The sequence below is a fragment of the Colletotrichum tamarilloi genome (assembly GCF_030869305.1).
Source record: "Colletotrichum tamarilloi strain Tom-12 chromosome Unknown Scaffold_101.1, whole genome shotgun sequence".
Lineage (NCBI taxonomy): Eukaryota > Fungi > Ascomycota > Sordariomycetes > Glomerellales > Glomerellaceae > Colletotrichum > Colletotrichum tamarilloi.
Genome location: NW_026849484.1, coordinates 60174 through 75578, shown reverse-complemented (window position 1 = coordinate 75578; position 15405 = coordinate 60174). Strand labels below are relative to the sequence as shown.

At 54.6% G+C, this 15405-nt stretch overlaps 5 protein-coding genes across 5 annotated transcripts; 2 read left to right on the top strand and 3 right to left on the bottom strand.

The window, feature by feature from the left end:
- Positions 1 to 3899: 3899 nt before the first annotated feature.
- On the top strand, positions 3900 to 5389 carry CTAM01_13672 (uncharacterized protein; the record flags this gene model as incomplete). Its single annotated transcript, XM_060529674.1, has 2 exons — positions 3900 to 3923; positions 4220 to 5389. The coding sequence occupies 2 exons, from the start codon at positions 3900 to 3902 to the stop codon at positions 5387 to 5389; spliced, it is 1194 nt and encodes a 397-aa protein (XP_060375768.1).
- Positions 5390 to 5917: 528 nt separating this feature from the next.
- CTAM01_13671 (RWD repeat domain-containing protein) lies at positions 5918 to 6793 on the bottom strand (the record flags this gene model as incomplete). Its single annotated transcript, XM_060529673.1, has 1 exon — positions 5918 to 6793. One exon carries the CDS (start codon positions 6791 to 6793, stop codon positions 5918 to 5920), a length of 876 nt encoding a protein of 291 aa, XP_060375767.1.
- Positions 6794 to 7560: 767 nt separating this feature from the next.
- CTAM01_13670 (uncharacterized protein) lies at positions 7561 to 9915 on the top strand (the record flags this gene model as incomplete). The annotated part of the gene is made up of 1 exon (XM_060529672.1): positions 7561 to 9915. The coding sequence occupies one exon, from the start codon at positions 7561 to 7563 to the stop codon at positions 9913 to 9915; it is 2355 nt and encodes a 784-aa protein (XP_060375766.1).
- A 467-nt stretch (positions 9916 to 10382) lies between these two features.
- On the bottom strand, positions 10383 to 11134 carry CTAM01_13669 (uncharacterized protein; the record flags this gene model as incomplete). Its single annotated transcript, XM_060529671.1, has 2 exons — positions 10383 to 10666; positions 10849 to 11134. 2 exons carry the CDS (start codon positions 11132 to 11134, stop codon positions 10383 to 10385), a joined length of 570 nt encoding a protein of 189 aa, XP_060375765.1.
- Positions 11135 to 12466: 1332 nt separating this feature from the next.
- Positions 12467 to 15126, bottom strand: CTAM01_13668 (GTPase-activating protein GYP7; the record flags this gene model as incomplete). The annotated part of the gene is made up of 4 exons (XM_060529670.1): positions 12467 to 12819; positions 12871 to 13452; positions 13505 to 14879; positions 14956 to 15126. The coding sequence occupies 4 exons, from the start codon at positions 15124 to 15126 to the stop codon at positions 12467 to 12469; spliced, it is 2481 nt and encodes an 826-aa protein (XP_060375764.1).
- Positions 15127 to 15405: the final 279 nt, after the last annotated feature.

Genomic DNA, 15405 nt, shown 5'->3' with positions numbered 1-15405 from the left:
GTGTCTTTCAATCAGCAAGTCGATGCGCATGCCGAGGCCAGCCGCTGATATGCTGCTCCAGGCAATTGGGCGCTCATGTGCGTGTGTTGGTACAGTATCTGTGGGAGAGACGCCCGTCAGCGTTGCTTCCCGTGTGGTGGTGAGAGTTGATATGTGAGAGGTGACGGGCGAGGTAGCAGCAGACCCCAAGTTGAGGTGAGGTGAGGTGAGGTACGTAGTAAAGGGCACGGAGAAGTGGCCGATGCACCCATCCATCCATGATCACCATCCCTTGCCTACCTCACAAAGCAACCTGGAAGCCAGGGCACCTCGTCGTCTTACATCATTTCCATCATGGTTTGATTTGGGAGGGGGCACAGAGTGGCAGAGGGTGAGAAGTTAGAACCGAAAGGGGAAATGGGAAACAAACGTGACTGCTTCACGAGTTACACAAGATGTAAGCGACTTCCCCAGTCGTTCCCCAAAGGTCATGGTCTAATGCAGGTTTTCCGTGCCTTGTTTTCCCATCTTGTCTGTCTTTGGACTCAGAGAGAGGCTAGCAATGCCGTGTTCATATTCAGGGTACGGATACGCCTGCTTTTGATCCAAGGCCAAGGAGTTATTCTCTGGGGTTCTGTAGTCGCTGGCAACTAGCCAAAGCAAGAAGAAAGCAGGCATCTCGGCTACTACGCGAACTACTAAGTAGTAAAGTACCGGAGAACCGCCCAGAGTTTGAGACCCCCACGCTCCCTATTCAACTAGTCTTATGCACGTCGCCCGAAACGGCACTTTGAACCTTTTTCCTTCTGCAGTCTTGCTTCCAGCTCCGGCCGGTTCCTCTTCATGTCCTTCATTGCTGTCCTTCGTCCTTTGAGCAGTCTTCGGTAGGGTAGGTAGGTAGCTAGAGTAAGTCAAGGTGAGGACAAGGCTTCAAGAGTAGTCATCTTAACCGCTCGTTTGCCTGTCTGCCCCATGCCAACCCTGAACGACTCACGACTTGGACATGGACATGAACATGGGCATGGAGGTCACGGTCCAGGTGTCGCGATGGATGGCGAGATGCAAAGCCAGCATGGCGCGGCAAAGCCCAGTCTCATCATTGGTGACACGATTTTACACTTTTGTTGACCATTCCAAGTCACCATTGTAGTGTCGCAATATCTGGCTCGGATGTCAAGGACCAAAGTTAAAAAAAGAGAACAGAAAAAAAACAACGGGAACGCGAGGGTTAGGTTTTCTGATAGTGGAGAGAAGATTGGCAGCGGCTCAACTGTTGACTTACACGGGGTTTCCCATGTTTGGAATGGAGAGAGGGACCCCTTCCCGAGGCGCATATGCCTACCTGACTCGAGAGCGCCCGCCGAACCGCGCTGTGTCTTCACTTCCTCACGGCCGAGGATGGAAAATCGCGAGAAAGCGCCGCCGATGCCCGATGGAAGCACATCTCTTTACCTTTGACGCAACACCCGCAATCAGATAAGAAAAGAAAGAAGACAGTGTGAGACGAGATCTGAGTAGAAGTAGATCCCCGTGAAACTCCCAGCCAGAAAAAAAAAAAAAAAAAAAAAAAAAAAAAAAAAAAAACAAAGAAAAAAAAAAAAAAAAAAAAAAAAAAAAAAACAAAAAAAAAAAGGAGGGGAATTAAAAGAAGACCCCCGAAAACCCCCAACCAAAAAAAAAAAAAAAAAAAAAAAAAAAAAAGGCATAACATCACGAAAAAAAAAACCCCCCACCCGCTTCACCAATTTCGGTCTTACTCGCCGTGGACGCGGCGACAGCGGCGGCGGCGTTGAGGAGAGACAGGCTGGCCGTAGTGCAGACGCCCACTTCCCAAAGATGCAATCATGGGTCTTTCAAAACCTTGTACTTCCTTGAACCCCTGCTCAACCCCGCCATGTCATGCTGCCCATCTCCGCCCACACCCTTTTCCCTCTGACCTGCAGAACCAACGGAACAATACCCAGTAGCTCTCGGCGATGATGGGTAGGTAGCCGCGTGGGTTTTGGGTTCAAGACAATGGCGAGTGAAATCACACCGTCCTCGTCATAGTTCGAGACAATACGTCCCAAGACATGCCATTGTCCGCATATAGCCACGCACGAGCTAAGCTTCTCACGAGTTATCCCACGCATAGCACGTAATGTGGTACAAGATAGACGATGGGTTCTTTCATGTATCAAATTCGAATCTAAGGGTATAGCCCTCATTCGAAGTATGCGTCGTCAGGTCAAGACTCGGCTTTTGCCGGTGTACTGACCGAGTCTGGCCGTCTTTGAGAAGTGACGATATAAGTGAGATATAGAGGATATCGTCGAACCAGAAGAGAGCACGGCAGCAAAAAAAAACTGCGACTGGACGGAAACGATACAACCTTTGACGGAATATTCCACTCGACAGTCTCCACAGAGGGTCATGATCCTTCAATGGATTCACGGGAACGCGGTCGATCCCCGAACCCAGAACCGGTGATAGCCACAACAAATGATGTTTCGTCAAACCAACGAGATATGAGGAAATTAAATCACGAAATGCCATCCGCCATCTCGGCGCAAAATCACCGAATCGTCGTCACTCACCCCCCCTGGGGCCCTGGCTCCAAAAAGCACAGGCTTTCAAGTTTCAACGCTACTGTGACATTACGGACCTCACCTTATCTGCAACCCCTCCAGGCCCTCCAGTGGCCCGGAATATCGCGGCAAGAAAAATGAACTATGGGCAGTGAGCAGGCAAAGCCGCAAAACCCATGTTTTTTTCCCTTTCCATGCTCAGGCTCAGTGCCCATCTGGCTCCGTCCCGTCTCGTCTCAGCCCCCCTTCCTCCCACATACTGCGTGAAGTACATTTCCTTACAGCTTATCTTGCTGTGTAGACTAGGTACCGTGCTCGTCGGCATGTAGACGCACAGATCGTGCTCTAGTGCGCTTTTTGGGACGGCCGCCGCCGCCGCAGAAAGTACGCTGCTGCTGCTGCTTCTGCTGCAGCACCACGCCGCACTCCTACGTACCAAGGCCCATGTGCTTTCTCTTCCTTCTCTTGAACACCCCTCCCACCCCTCCCCTCACCTCATTTGGGCTGTAAATGTATCATGCCCAGCCTGAGGTGAGAAGTAGGTGCCAAAAGTAAGTAGGTAGGCAACCCCCAAAATCAAAAGTGAGTACGGAGTAGTGCCCAGCTTCTGTTGCCTTGCCTTACCCTGCCCACCTTGGACAGTAGCTCGTCTTCAGGGTCCTCCCATACGAACCTAATTCCTCTTTTCCCCTTCCAACGCCTCCTCTCGTGCACTTCCTTTTAACCTTTCCCCATCCCCCTTCCCTTTTGCCTAGTTTTCACTTTTGGGGATTCTCTCTCCCTTTGTTCATTTTCCCGGCTTACACATTTCCTCTACCTTGCCTTGGTAAAGCCTCCCAGTCCTCTTCCTTTTCTTAACACCACCAAGGCATCTGTTTCCCCGCAAACCCATCCGTAAATCAGACGCAAGGGGAATTACAACATCAGAGAAAGAGAGATAACAAGAGACGACTCCCCTGTCAGCCCACGACTACCGAAAGCTTAAACTTTTCCAACCACTCTTGGACTTTTCAAGAGGGCCCAAAAGAGAGAAAAAGAAAAAAAAGACAGACATCGGACCCCGCCGGTTGTGACCAAGGAAACTTCCAACGACACCCGAACTCCCGAGCAGCGTACACTCCGTATGAAAAGATCAAACCGAAGCCGGCTGCAGGAACACCTTTAGTCGCCCTCGTCCCCCTCCGATATCATCCCCGGTGCGCGCGCAAACTTTCAACAACCCATCCGTGCACCGGCGCATCGAGCCTGCTATTTCTTCCTCTTCTTTTTCCCTTTTTCTCGTCAAGAGAACTGTGGCGCACGGGAAAGCATTCTTCTGGCTCTCCAACTGCCATCAGAAGTTTTCGCGTCACAATGAATGCCCAGGTCTCGTTTCTCGTAAGTTTCCCCAACATCCTGTGTCACTCATTGCCCCCCTCCATCTTCATACTGCGCACACGACACCCACACACGACCGCAACACGGGAATGAATCTCTAAAGAGTAACCAAAATGCGGGGCTCTTTACTTCGTCCCACTGCAACGCTGTGTCCCGTCACCGTCGCCGCCGCCCCGAGTTGCACATTGCTCTCGGAGCTAAAGCAGATAATGACACACACAAAATGTCTTGGTCCTTGCAGACCTCTGTGACTCTATCGTGCTTCTCAACTAACACCGCATTTGCGCTCCCTGCAGGATGGCCACTACACCCTTATTCACATCCCCCTCGACCTGTACTCGGTACTCCTGCAGCCCATTCTCCGCGTCCTTCTCCCGCAGACCCAGACCCTCAAGGCGTCAAAGGGAGAGCCGGAACATGAATTAGAAGGGCTCAACGCCGAGAGCCAACATGGCTTCCTCAACATTAGCGTCACCCCCATGGAGTGCTCCATCGTCTGCCACAGCTCCTGGGCCAAGAACGTTTTTGAGCCGGCCATCCAGGATCTCCCAAAAGACTTGGCCAAGTCCGTATCAATATCCAAAGACACTTACCTCGTACTCTCCGTCATCAGCGCCGGCATGGATGCCGCCGGCCGTGTCATGGAACTGACCTCTCCCCTCGCTCTCGCCGGGATTCCCATCTTCTTCATCACCACCTATTACTCCGACTTCATCCTCGTCCCCAGCAAGGATAGGCAGACGGTTGTAAAGGCCCTTCTCGCCCGCGGCTTCGAACTCGCCGACAACGACTCCAACTTTGTCAGCCCCGCCGCCTCGATACACTCCCGCGGACCGAGCCAGACCAACGGCAGCAACGGCGCCGGGGCCCCGCCGCTGACCCCGCCACCCTCCACCATAGCCGAGCTGCAGGTCCGCACCTTTGACCTGCTCAAGAAGCGCAGCGTCGCCCCCTACGTCGAGGACAACCTCCTCCTGGTCCAGTGCTCCGGCCGCGAAACCTCCCAGCTCGGCGGCGAGCTCTCCCACACCCAGCGGCCCTCGCTCAGCCGCCAGGTGACCGGCAACAGCCACCGACAAACCTGGCTCGACAACATCGACGCGAAGCTCTACACGGCCATGATCTCCGCCCTGGCTGCGCGCCCGCGCTTTCTCTCCATCACCCTCGCCCAGGAGGACCCGCCTTCCTTGCTGCTCGACAAGTCGCTGCTCGGCCTCTTTGGCGACTCTCTCGTCGGCGACACCAAGACGAACCTGACGCCCATCTTCTTGGACCTCGAGAGCCTGCCGTTCGAGGCTACGGGCATCGTATGCGGCGTGGCGGGGACCCTGGTGCAGGATATGCGCACGGGAGACAGCGCGGGGCTGTCGTACCTCTCCACCGCCCGGGCCGGGGCCGTCATTCTCGATTGCGAGCAGTCGATTCTCGCGCTCGAGATCCTCAAGCCCAAGCTCTTCAAGGCCTGATTTGACATTTGATCGTGCGATACAGGAGGAGGAAACAACTGCATTGCGGAGGTATCTGCCAGATGGGGAATCCTTTAAAAGGAAAGAATCAGAGGGACCACTACGAGTTTTCCACACATTTCGAGATCTAACGAAGTTGCATGAAGGGAACGATTATACTAGCATGGAACTGGTATAGGCGGGTTGGCAATCTGTCGTTTTTGTGAAAATTTTCGCGCGCGCGAATTCGGTTTGGCATATTGGCGTTTTACGGAGGGCGGCTCTCTGTTGTTCGATACCAATTTTTGTATGTCTTGTCTTGCGAGAGAACGGGACCAATGTCGGTCCCAAAACTCAACTCGAAGCAATTTGTTCTCCACTTCTTTGGTATCCCCTCTGTGACATCTACAATGCCTATCTTGACGCGGGCAGCTCATGAAGCTCTCCGGTGACGTCCTTCCGCCATTCGGTCTATGACCGACCTCGGTTTCCCCGCCTACATCAATGCTAGAAGTGACATGATAGGCGATCCTCTATATCCAGAGTCCCTCACTTGCCATGCCCCTTCTTCTTCCCCTGCCCCGCCTCCTCCGCCCACCCAGCCTTGACAAACGCATCCCTCGCCGTGCTATTAATCAGCGCGAACCGCCTCGGCCCCAGCTTCTGCCCGCCGTACCACCTCGTCACGACGACCATGACGTCCCACAGGTCCATGAGCTGCATCAGGTGCAGCAGCCGCCCGCCCGCCGCCGTCTCGCCGTCGTCGTCGCAGTCTTGGAAGCTCGTGCCGTTGGGCCCGCGGATGCGCCACGCCGTCATGTTGTGGCTTGCGCTGCGCACCTTTTTGTCCGTGGCGATGAGGTGCTGGACATAACTTGCGGCCTGCTCGGGGGATGTCACGGGCGCGGCGCGCGCGAGGAAGACGGATTTGAGTTCGACAAAGGGGTCGGAGATGATCCAAGGGGGTTCCTCTAGCATGTAGGAAGGCAGAGAGTCAGCTTCTTGGTTCTGGTTCCCGTGCTCTTCATCAAGCCGTGTCGTCGATGCCGACGCCGGTGGAGAGTGTGGGTTGGTGGGTGGTCCTGACGGCTCAGCTTCTGAAACTTCCTCCACGCGTCGGGAGAACTCCTCCACGGCGTCGAAGAGACAGACAGCGCCCGGCTGGTAGACGGCGGCGACGGCCTCGCGGAAGAGCAGCAGGTCGCGGGCGCCGGCGCCGCGGGGCGCGTTCTCGCCGGCGCTGTGGGTGCCGAGGATCTCTGGCGGCACGTCCGGGTACGAGTCGGCGAAGCGGAGGGTGAGCGAGGAGGCACCCGGGCCGCCGGGAAGCGTGAGAACATAGTTGTCTGGTGGTGTGTGGCGGAGGGTGTCGTCTCCGTAGATTGAGTTGAGGGCTTCTATCTCGTCTTTGAGATCGTCTGACATTGTTGTGTGTGCGTGTGTGGTATGAGTTGTGTGGCGTACCTCTTGATGGGGGATATGATAACGGTTATGTGAGGTTGTTGGTTGATGAGAGGGGGGTTTGAAGTGTGGTGTTTGATGTGGTTGCTACTCTCGTGAGATGTGTGCCCTCTTATTTCGGTTTTCTCATCATATAAGCATACGACTTTTGAAAGGTTTTCATATATATAAAGGAAGTCTGTGTATGATCGTCAATGTTGAGGTTGAAGATGAAATTGAGAGAAAGTTACATTGAAGTCATCCAATGCTCCCCACCTCCAATCATCTCATGATGTGGGGCCGTCCGACGTCGAAGGCCCAAGCTCCGCAAATACTCCACTCACGTTGACCTCAGTGCTCACTCACACTGGATGAACCTCACAATCTCACAGCTGCAGCTGAATGTGGTATCGTCGTGGCAAGTGCTGACCAGAGACACACGGTACAGACGGGGCGGCTTGCGCAAGCGGAACTTGATGCCGGTGCCAGCCTATCACAGGCAATTTAGATTGCAGCTCTGCAAGCTAGCTGCCTAGGTAAGATGGGCAAGATGGCGTCTCTTCGTGCCTCAACATTGGCCTCGCACCTTGACTTGAACTACACAGTGACATCTAAAAGGCTTCTGGACAGAAAGCGTCTTCTCATTCTGGACTTGAATTCAGAGTATTGTATTAGCGAATCCATGGACGGGACCAGACTTCCACCAACGTAGACGACTGTTTTGCAGACGACTGATTCCCTAGTCAGCAAACATGCCAGCCATAGGCGCACCCAAAGGGCACGTAGACTGCCTCCCTCCCCCAGACAACTTATGCCCGACGTGCAGCCAACTCAACCTCTCAGCTGAGAAGTTCCTCCCAGGCCAGCCCAAGGCCAGCTCCCTCCCAGGCTTCCTCGCCCGTCCAATCGACCCCGTCGGGCTACAGCCGCGGGAGCTTGGCTACCTCGACGAGATCTACCGGAGAAGAGACGAGTGTCCCTTGTGCTGGCTTCTCTTCAACGCAACGCACGCGACGAACGAAGAAGGCGCAGATCGTTTCGAATGGAGCCGCCCCAACGTCCGCCAGGCAATCGGCTACGATGGCCTCACGAGGGATGGCGGCCGCGTCCGCTGCTCCGTCGAGTGGCAGCTCGACGGCCGTTTCTTGGAACCTTCTGTAGGGCCGAGAGACATGACGCATGCGCCGCCGACCCGCCGCTTGAAGGTCTTTAGCCCGGACGAAATCTTCACCGAGGCTTACATCATGCTGCTGGCCACGGAACCTCACACGACGTGGGACAAGACCTTCCTGGCCCGGCGAATTTCTCCTCACCAGGCCGACGTAAGTCTTCTCCGGCGCTGGCTCGACATATGTAGGACACACCATGACAGCGGCTGTCAGCCCTCCCCGCCGGATGAAGTCTTCTCGCTACTCGAGAACCTCAAGTTCATCGACTTGGACGAGGAGAAAATCGTCACCAGCGCCCGTGGCGGTGTTCGAGTGACTGAGTACGCGACTCTGAGCTACGTATGGGGTGGGACACAACCGCTTATTCTGACGAAGGAGAATGTATTTGAGTACTCCTCAAAGGGATCCCTCGGTCCCAACACGCCAGGTCTACCGAATACCGTTCGCGATGCCATGATGCTAGTCAAAGCGTTGGGCATCAAGTATATCTGGGTCGACGCTCTCTGCATCCTTCAAGACGACACGGAGGAGAAGTTCCGTGTCGTCCCGATGATGGACCGCGTATACGGACACTCGATTCTCACAATCTGCGCCGCCGCCGGCAGCGGCTCTCACCACGGAATCCCAGGATCCCCATCGACGCCCCGCGAGGCCCGGCAGCCGAAAGTCCGGTGCAACGGCATCGACCTGGTGACCACCAAGACGGTCGAGGGGCTCGTCGAAAACACAATGTGGAATAGCAGGGCCTGGACGTTCCAGGAACGGATGCTCTCCAAGCGGTCTATGATCTTTGTCGAGAATCGCGTCTTCTTTCAGTGCCGCCACGCGACGTGGTCCGAAGAGGTCTTTTCCGAGGTGCTCACCCCGTCGTGGACCCTGGAAATGATACGGTCTCCTCTGAAATCGTTTGAGAAGAACCCGGTCAGGCTGTACTTGGAGTGCGTCGAGCTCTTCAGCGGCAGGCTCATGACGTTACAGAGCGATCGGTTACCGGCCTTTGAGGGCATGGCGGCCATCCTTTCTCCCCCGCTCCGCGCCAACCTCTTTTACGGGATGCCAGACTCCTATTTCGACTTTGCGCTCTTGTGGGAGAAGAAGATTTACGGCCTCAGGCTCGAAGACTTGGGTGGTCGATCGCGATATCCCAGCTGGTCGTGGAGCGGCTGGCATGGTGCGTCGACATGGCGGCTGTCCATGGTCTCTGGTATTTTGCTGAATCTTCACGAGTGGTTGAAGTCGCACACTTGGGTTGTATGGTATAAGATGACACGAGATGACCTTACGGGGAACCGTCCACTGGCAACTGGCAAGGCCAGCAAAAAGTCAACTTTCGAAGTCGTGTGGTCATCGGGTGAAATCCACCATAATCCAAATCGATGGCACGGATACGCCAAAGCCTCTGCAGAAGACATCCCTTTCGGTCGTCAGATTAGCCAGAGCGATGAAGAGCACCCAGACGAGATCGCACATGCACCCAAACCAACCATGCCCACCGCAACCATTTTGCGAGAAGATTACCTCTACTTCTGGACCTACACTGCCTTCTTTCAGCTCTCTAGAACAAGCCGCAGCAGCCCGTCCTTTGCCTCCAAGCTCGAGGCAGGCCTCCACCGCTTCGGCCTACTCGATGCCCACGGCGACTGGTGCGGCACCGTGATCCTCGAAGATACATGGTTCGCCCGCGTGGGCGACGTCGTCGAGCTCGCAGCCATCTCGGACGCCCGAGACTTTTCAATGGAGGAGCTGGATAGCTGGAACTACTATGTGCCCGAGGACCGCGAGGTGTCCGAGTGGCATCTGTACTACGCGTTCGTCATCACCTGGAACAAGGATCGTAGCGTTGCTGAAAGGGCTGGGCTGGCGAAGGTTTATCAGCGGGCGTTCGACGTGGCTTCTTTTCACCCGGGAAAGGCGTGGAAGGAGATTACTCTCGGATAGGTAGCGAGTGGGTTGTTGCTTGAAGAGTTCGGGAAATGCTGACCAGAGATCCGAGAAAATCTTCGTGAGTTGACATTGAGTTATTATGACAAGAGCTGGCTACCGTACATGACGCACAAGACAAACTTGCGTTTGAGGAAATGAAGAGTCTATGGAACTATCACCCCCCCATTCGGGAGTGACATCTGTTTGCCAAAAAGCCAAGAGTAGTTGGGAGAAGAACTTCGAACAATACCCATATCCCAATCCTACCCCCAAAACGTAAAGCATAGTGAGAAACTGTGCAAGCAAGAAAAGAAATAAGACAGGAAGACAATTGACGCTCAAGTGACCCCAAAGTCTCCCCGTCAACCGCCATGCCGAAATGAATTCGGACGGACGAATAAGGGATGACCTCAAAACCTAGCACTCGAAAGAGAAAGCATCCATCCAGAATGACCAAGTTCCTCCCTTCCCCTTCCCCCTCTTTAGTAGTAATACTTCTTCACAGTCTTCTCAACCAGGACCCGCCTCGGTCTACATAGCGCAGGCCGGCCGTACCGGTCCCGGCAGATGCTCACGCCGTCGTGGCGGTACCCTGGCCCTTCGAACCGCAACCGCTCACAGTAGGCGCACCGCTCCGACCCGTAGCTGCCGTAGCTCGAGCCGCTGTACCCCGATCGGTAGCTGAGCCTGTCGTCGAAGCGGTCTCGGTAGCCGTAGGACGAGCGGCAGCGATAGCAGACTGTCTCTGTGAAGGAGTTGTGCCAGTCTATGATGTTAAATCAGGACGTTAGTCTCAGAGGTCTAGGTGGGTAAGGTCATCGGGAAAGGAGAGTATGTCGGGAGAAAAGTGGCATACCCCCCGGACCATCAAGATTCAAAGGGCGAGAGAACGATGACGCTCGTAGATGAGACATGCCAGAAAAACCACAAGAGACAAGTGTTACTTACAGCGCCGACACTGCGTGCAGAGTTGATACCCCGCCGGTCCAGGCCCATATCCGTACCCGTACCCCGGACGACCGGGGAACACCTCGGTGGTGGTGACCTCGTTGATGACCTGCGCGCCCGCCGGCACGACAGCCACGTCTCGTTCTCTGTTCGCGACAATGATCTCGTTGTTGACGGGTCCGCGGGAGACCTCGTTGACGACGACGGAGGCGCGGTCCTTGACTACCTCGGCGACAGCCGGACCGCCACCGCCGTGACCTCCGTGACCTCCGTGATGTGAGGGCATAATTACGAGAGAGTGACTTGTTGCCTTTTTTTCCCTTCCTTTCTTTGTTTCTCGAGTCCCCCTTTCCCCTCCCTTTATCTTGATCGAAGCGGATTTGGTGGTTTGTTTATGCTTGAGCTCGGTCACTTCGTGTCGTTTGAGAACGTTGGCGAGGGAATACCGTAAGGAGGGGGCGTGAGGAGGTGTAGTTGTAGTTGTAGTCGCAAGCTGAGGGCTGAAATGTCCGAGGGGAGCTGAGTGCCGACGGCTGAGTTCCGAACGTGACGCCGCCAACAAACAAGTGCTGATATGTTGAGTGAGTTGTCCTTGTGATGTCTCGAAAAGTAATGCAATGGGCAAAAAAGGGGGTGGTAACCCCAGGCTTCTATACTACCTTACCTTACCTTAGGTGAGAGTCAAAGGGGGCAAGCCCAAGATGCACACACCAAATAACAATAGACAGGGTGGTCTCCAATGACCGACCACCTTGCTCTTACTTACACCCTCCCCCTTCCAAGCGATTCCAGAATCATTCTTTCCTTGAACTTACATTAGACTGAGGCAGTACCGTTACTTTCTGTTGATGGCTTCTCACCCCCAAAGCTTACCTTGGCCGTCTCCCCTGCCCGGATGACCACCACTAGCGGAACTCTTTCACCCAACGCATGACGTGAAGGCCAAGACGGAGCTGGTGAGGTCACAGGTTCGGAGAGTCAAAGAAAGGGATTGAAAAGTGGTGTGAAGGGGGGGGGGGGGGGGGGGGGACAACGATGCTAGCTCCAAAACCAAAACACCAAAAGCTGACCGCGTACCCTGCGGGATTGAAGCTAACGATGCACCCAACACGGCCTAAGTTCGACTTAGATCAGACTGCGAGAACGTGGCAGAGCCCAACCCAACAATGCCACAACCTTTTTTGTCTCTCTTCTGCCTGCCTGCCTGCCTAAAACGATGGCGGGCAACTGTCTCAGGGTGTAGGCTGCGCTGCGGCTGCGCTGCCCCTGAACCCCTTCGGAGGGGCTGAGCCGGAGAAGGCATCCTCAACTATCGTTGGATCCGGGCTTCCGGGACCCTCATCGGCGTCACACGTGGGGCCTCTGACCACACCTCTTTTTTCTTCCGGGAAATCTAGAACTGGGCATAGGTCACCGTCATCTTGTTCTCATAGGTGCCGCCAACAATAATTTGTGTATTAGGGGATAGAAGGACGTATCGTACACGTTTGCAGCGTAAGTGTTCTCGCCTCCGATCGCTATTTAGTCTGGACACAACGCCCAGACGCCCAAAATGTCATACCTGCCCCATTTCCAACCATGATTTTCCGTCGTGTCCTCGTGTGACTTTGTGTGTTCTTCATGACCTTCCGGGCCCGTCGCCCTTCTTCGCTACTTCTTTCCGCGGCAAGATCACGACCTTCCGGCTAAGTAGCTCTCTTAACTCGGGAGTGATAATCTTCTTGACCTCGGGCTCTTCAGTTGCCTTGCTCTTGTCCTTGCGTGGCGATGCTGGACCTGCACTGCTTTGGCTCTCCTGTGGAGTTTTGTCGGTAGATGCCGACTTTGAAGGAGACCCCGGGTCGCGGATTCTCGGTCCCGGGAAATTGCCCTTCTTATCGACGGCCTCAACCAGGCGATGGAACCGACGGAATAGCGCCTCCGCGCGAATTAGAGTTGAGTCAAGATCCATTGTGTTGGAAAGCTCGTTGACTGTACCAGATTAGTATGACGAATTGACAGGAATTTCAGATGACCACATACCGTATTTAAGCACCTCATCAAAATGCTGCAGGTGGGTCATGATGACGTCGCGGTGCTTCTCCAAAATGGCCAAGGCCACAAATAGGTGGAAGCTGCTGCTCAAATAGTCCGTCCACAGAGTTTCCCAAAGACGCAGCACATCCATCCACTCGAACTCCCGTTTATACCAGACGAGCAACATGCGGAAGAAGAAAAAAAAGTTTGTGCTATCAGCAGACTGCAGGTGAGCGTAAAGCTTGGGGTCCATGAACTGAACGAGATGATCAAGAGTCAGTAGCTGAGACCGCATGCCAGACTGATCTCGTAGGAAATTGCGCTCCATGCGGTCCATGAAGTGCTGGAAGCCCCAAAAGGCGATGGCATCGTCCTGCATCACAGCGTAGATAGGAGCGAGAAGATCAGACATGCCCTGCACGTAGCCGAGATCCTTATTGTACTCGTTGTACGTCAGGAGCATGTCCTTCATCTGCTCAAGATGGACATTGGTGCCGACCTCGGAAAAGGGGGAGTCGGGATCGGGGTGCGGAATGTCTTCTCCGGCGAAGATGGGCACATTACGATCTGTCCGGTGGACATCCTTTTCTGTCATGATATTAGTCGCGGCTAGATGCGAAGGAACAACATAGAGACTTACCGATTCGACCGCGTTGCTCACGCCACCACTCGCCCTGTTCGCCCTCGCCTCCCAAGTCTACTAATCTCTCCCACCATGCGCCCTTCAACTTAACATATTCGTCTCGTAGGGACGCGAGATGGGCTTTTCGCTCCTCGGCAGTGCTATACCAGTCGTGAACCCCGAGAATAAAGAGCCATGCCTCTTTCCTCACACCATCGTCAGGGTCCAGTCCTCCGTGAAACACCCGTTCTTTGACTTCGTCAACAGTGACAGAAAGCCTTCCAGTTCGTGGATCAAAGAACGTGTTCCATTCTTTCAGCGTCACCGTCTTTCTTCTATCCTCCAACGACATGGTGCTACTGCCGTCTAGCAGCTCAAACTCTCCAACATCGGTGTCCTCGAGCTCCAAGACCTCCTTAGCAGTCCATATCCTCTGGCTCCGATCTCGCTCACTTTGTTCGGCAATTCCCATTGCCCAGCGCGCCAGGTATATCCTCGCACTGTCAAACTCATCTTGAAGAGTCTGAACCTCTGGGTTGCGAAGAAGCCTCTTGACTTGTGGGGGAACATTCGGGTTCTGTATGACGTCTTGAGCAGCCCGTCTGGTGAAAGTGGTGACCTTGCTGAACTTCTCCATGATGTTCCATCCAGTTTCTTTGACAAATTTTACAAAGGGGTCCATCTGCGCGTCACTACTGGGGCCAGCGCCGCCGGCTCGAGTCCCCGAAGCATCATTTTGGCCGGCCTGAGCCGTACTGGACGTGAGCTTGCCACTGAAAGCCTCGCTGTCCTCCTTCGAGGGCTCCACCAAGTAAATGTTGGGCTCGGCGCCGGATCTCTCGATCGGAACGTAGCGCCGCAACCATCGTAGGACCTCATCGCCGCCCCAGAACATCTCACCCCGGTCACCGAATGGGTCGAAGCTATCCCTCGTCCGCCTCTTTCTCTTAAGGATGGTGCTCTGACATTCGCTGTCGTGGAAAAATAGCGCGGGAAAACTATCACCAGCTCTCGAGTTAATGATCAGAGAGCCGAACCACCAACCCAGACTCGGTGGTCTCACGAGAAGCGAGTATATTGCGCTGACTGGAATGGCGAAAGCATATGTGCCTACAGAGCCTCTGTGGGATGTGACCGTCGGCGGAGGGGGTACCAGGTACGACTGCTTAGGCGGCGAATCACCTTCACTGAGGTCGACCTTGACGTAAATACTCTCGGATTCGCCGAGAGATGTTTCGGGGAGCCATGCTAGGAGCAGGTTGGAGGGAGGTGGATTGCGAGAGTCTCGAGACGAGGAGGAGGTCGGTCGTTCGCTTGAGCCTCCTTTCTGCTGGAGTAAGGCTATGTAGCCTGGGATATTATCTTTCGCAGATGGCGTGGGGTGAACATAGACCTGTGCCGTTGCAACATTCCCGTTAGTTCCGGTCTTTGTAAGGTGTGGGGTGGCGAGAGTGGTTTCTATGACATACCTTGCTCTTAGAGAATAGAAGCTTGACGCCCCGTCCTGTTTCTGTATGCGTGATTGTGTTGTAGTCCCCTTCCTCATCGTCGCTCAGGGCATAGAAGCTCCCCGAGGGCGAACGAGGTCGCGTCGGTGGTGGAGCGTTGGTGGCCGGCGGGGGATCTGAGTCTGAGGTCATCGTGCAGTGCGCCGCCGATAATGTAAGCTGGGATGTACGGGAGGCTTCGGCTCCGAAGGCCTGCTGTCGTCTCGGGTGAAGCTATTCAAGAAACAGAGCTATTGCGACAGTGGCTCTACTGTTAGAGTTTCCGGTAGAAAAATAAAGTGACAAGAGCGAGAAACAAAAAGGATGATCCGGGGAAAGTGGCATGTGAGCGAACTGTGGCTAATGATATGGGACGTTGGGGGCGAATAGCCCAGGCAAGGTGCTGCGTAGTCGTCGCCGCGCCCTCTGAGG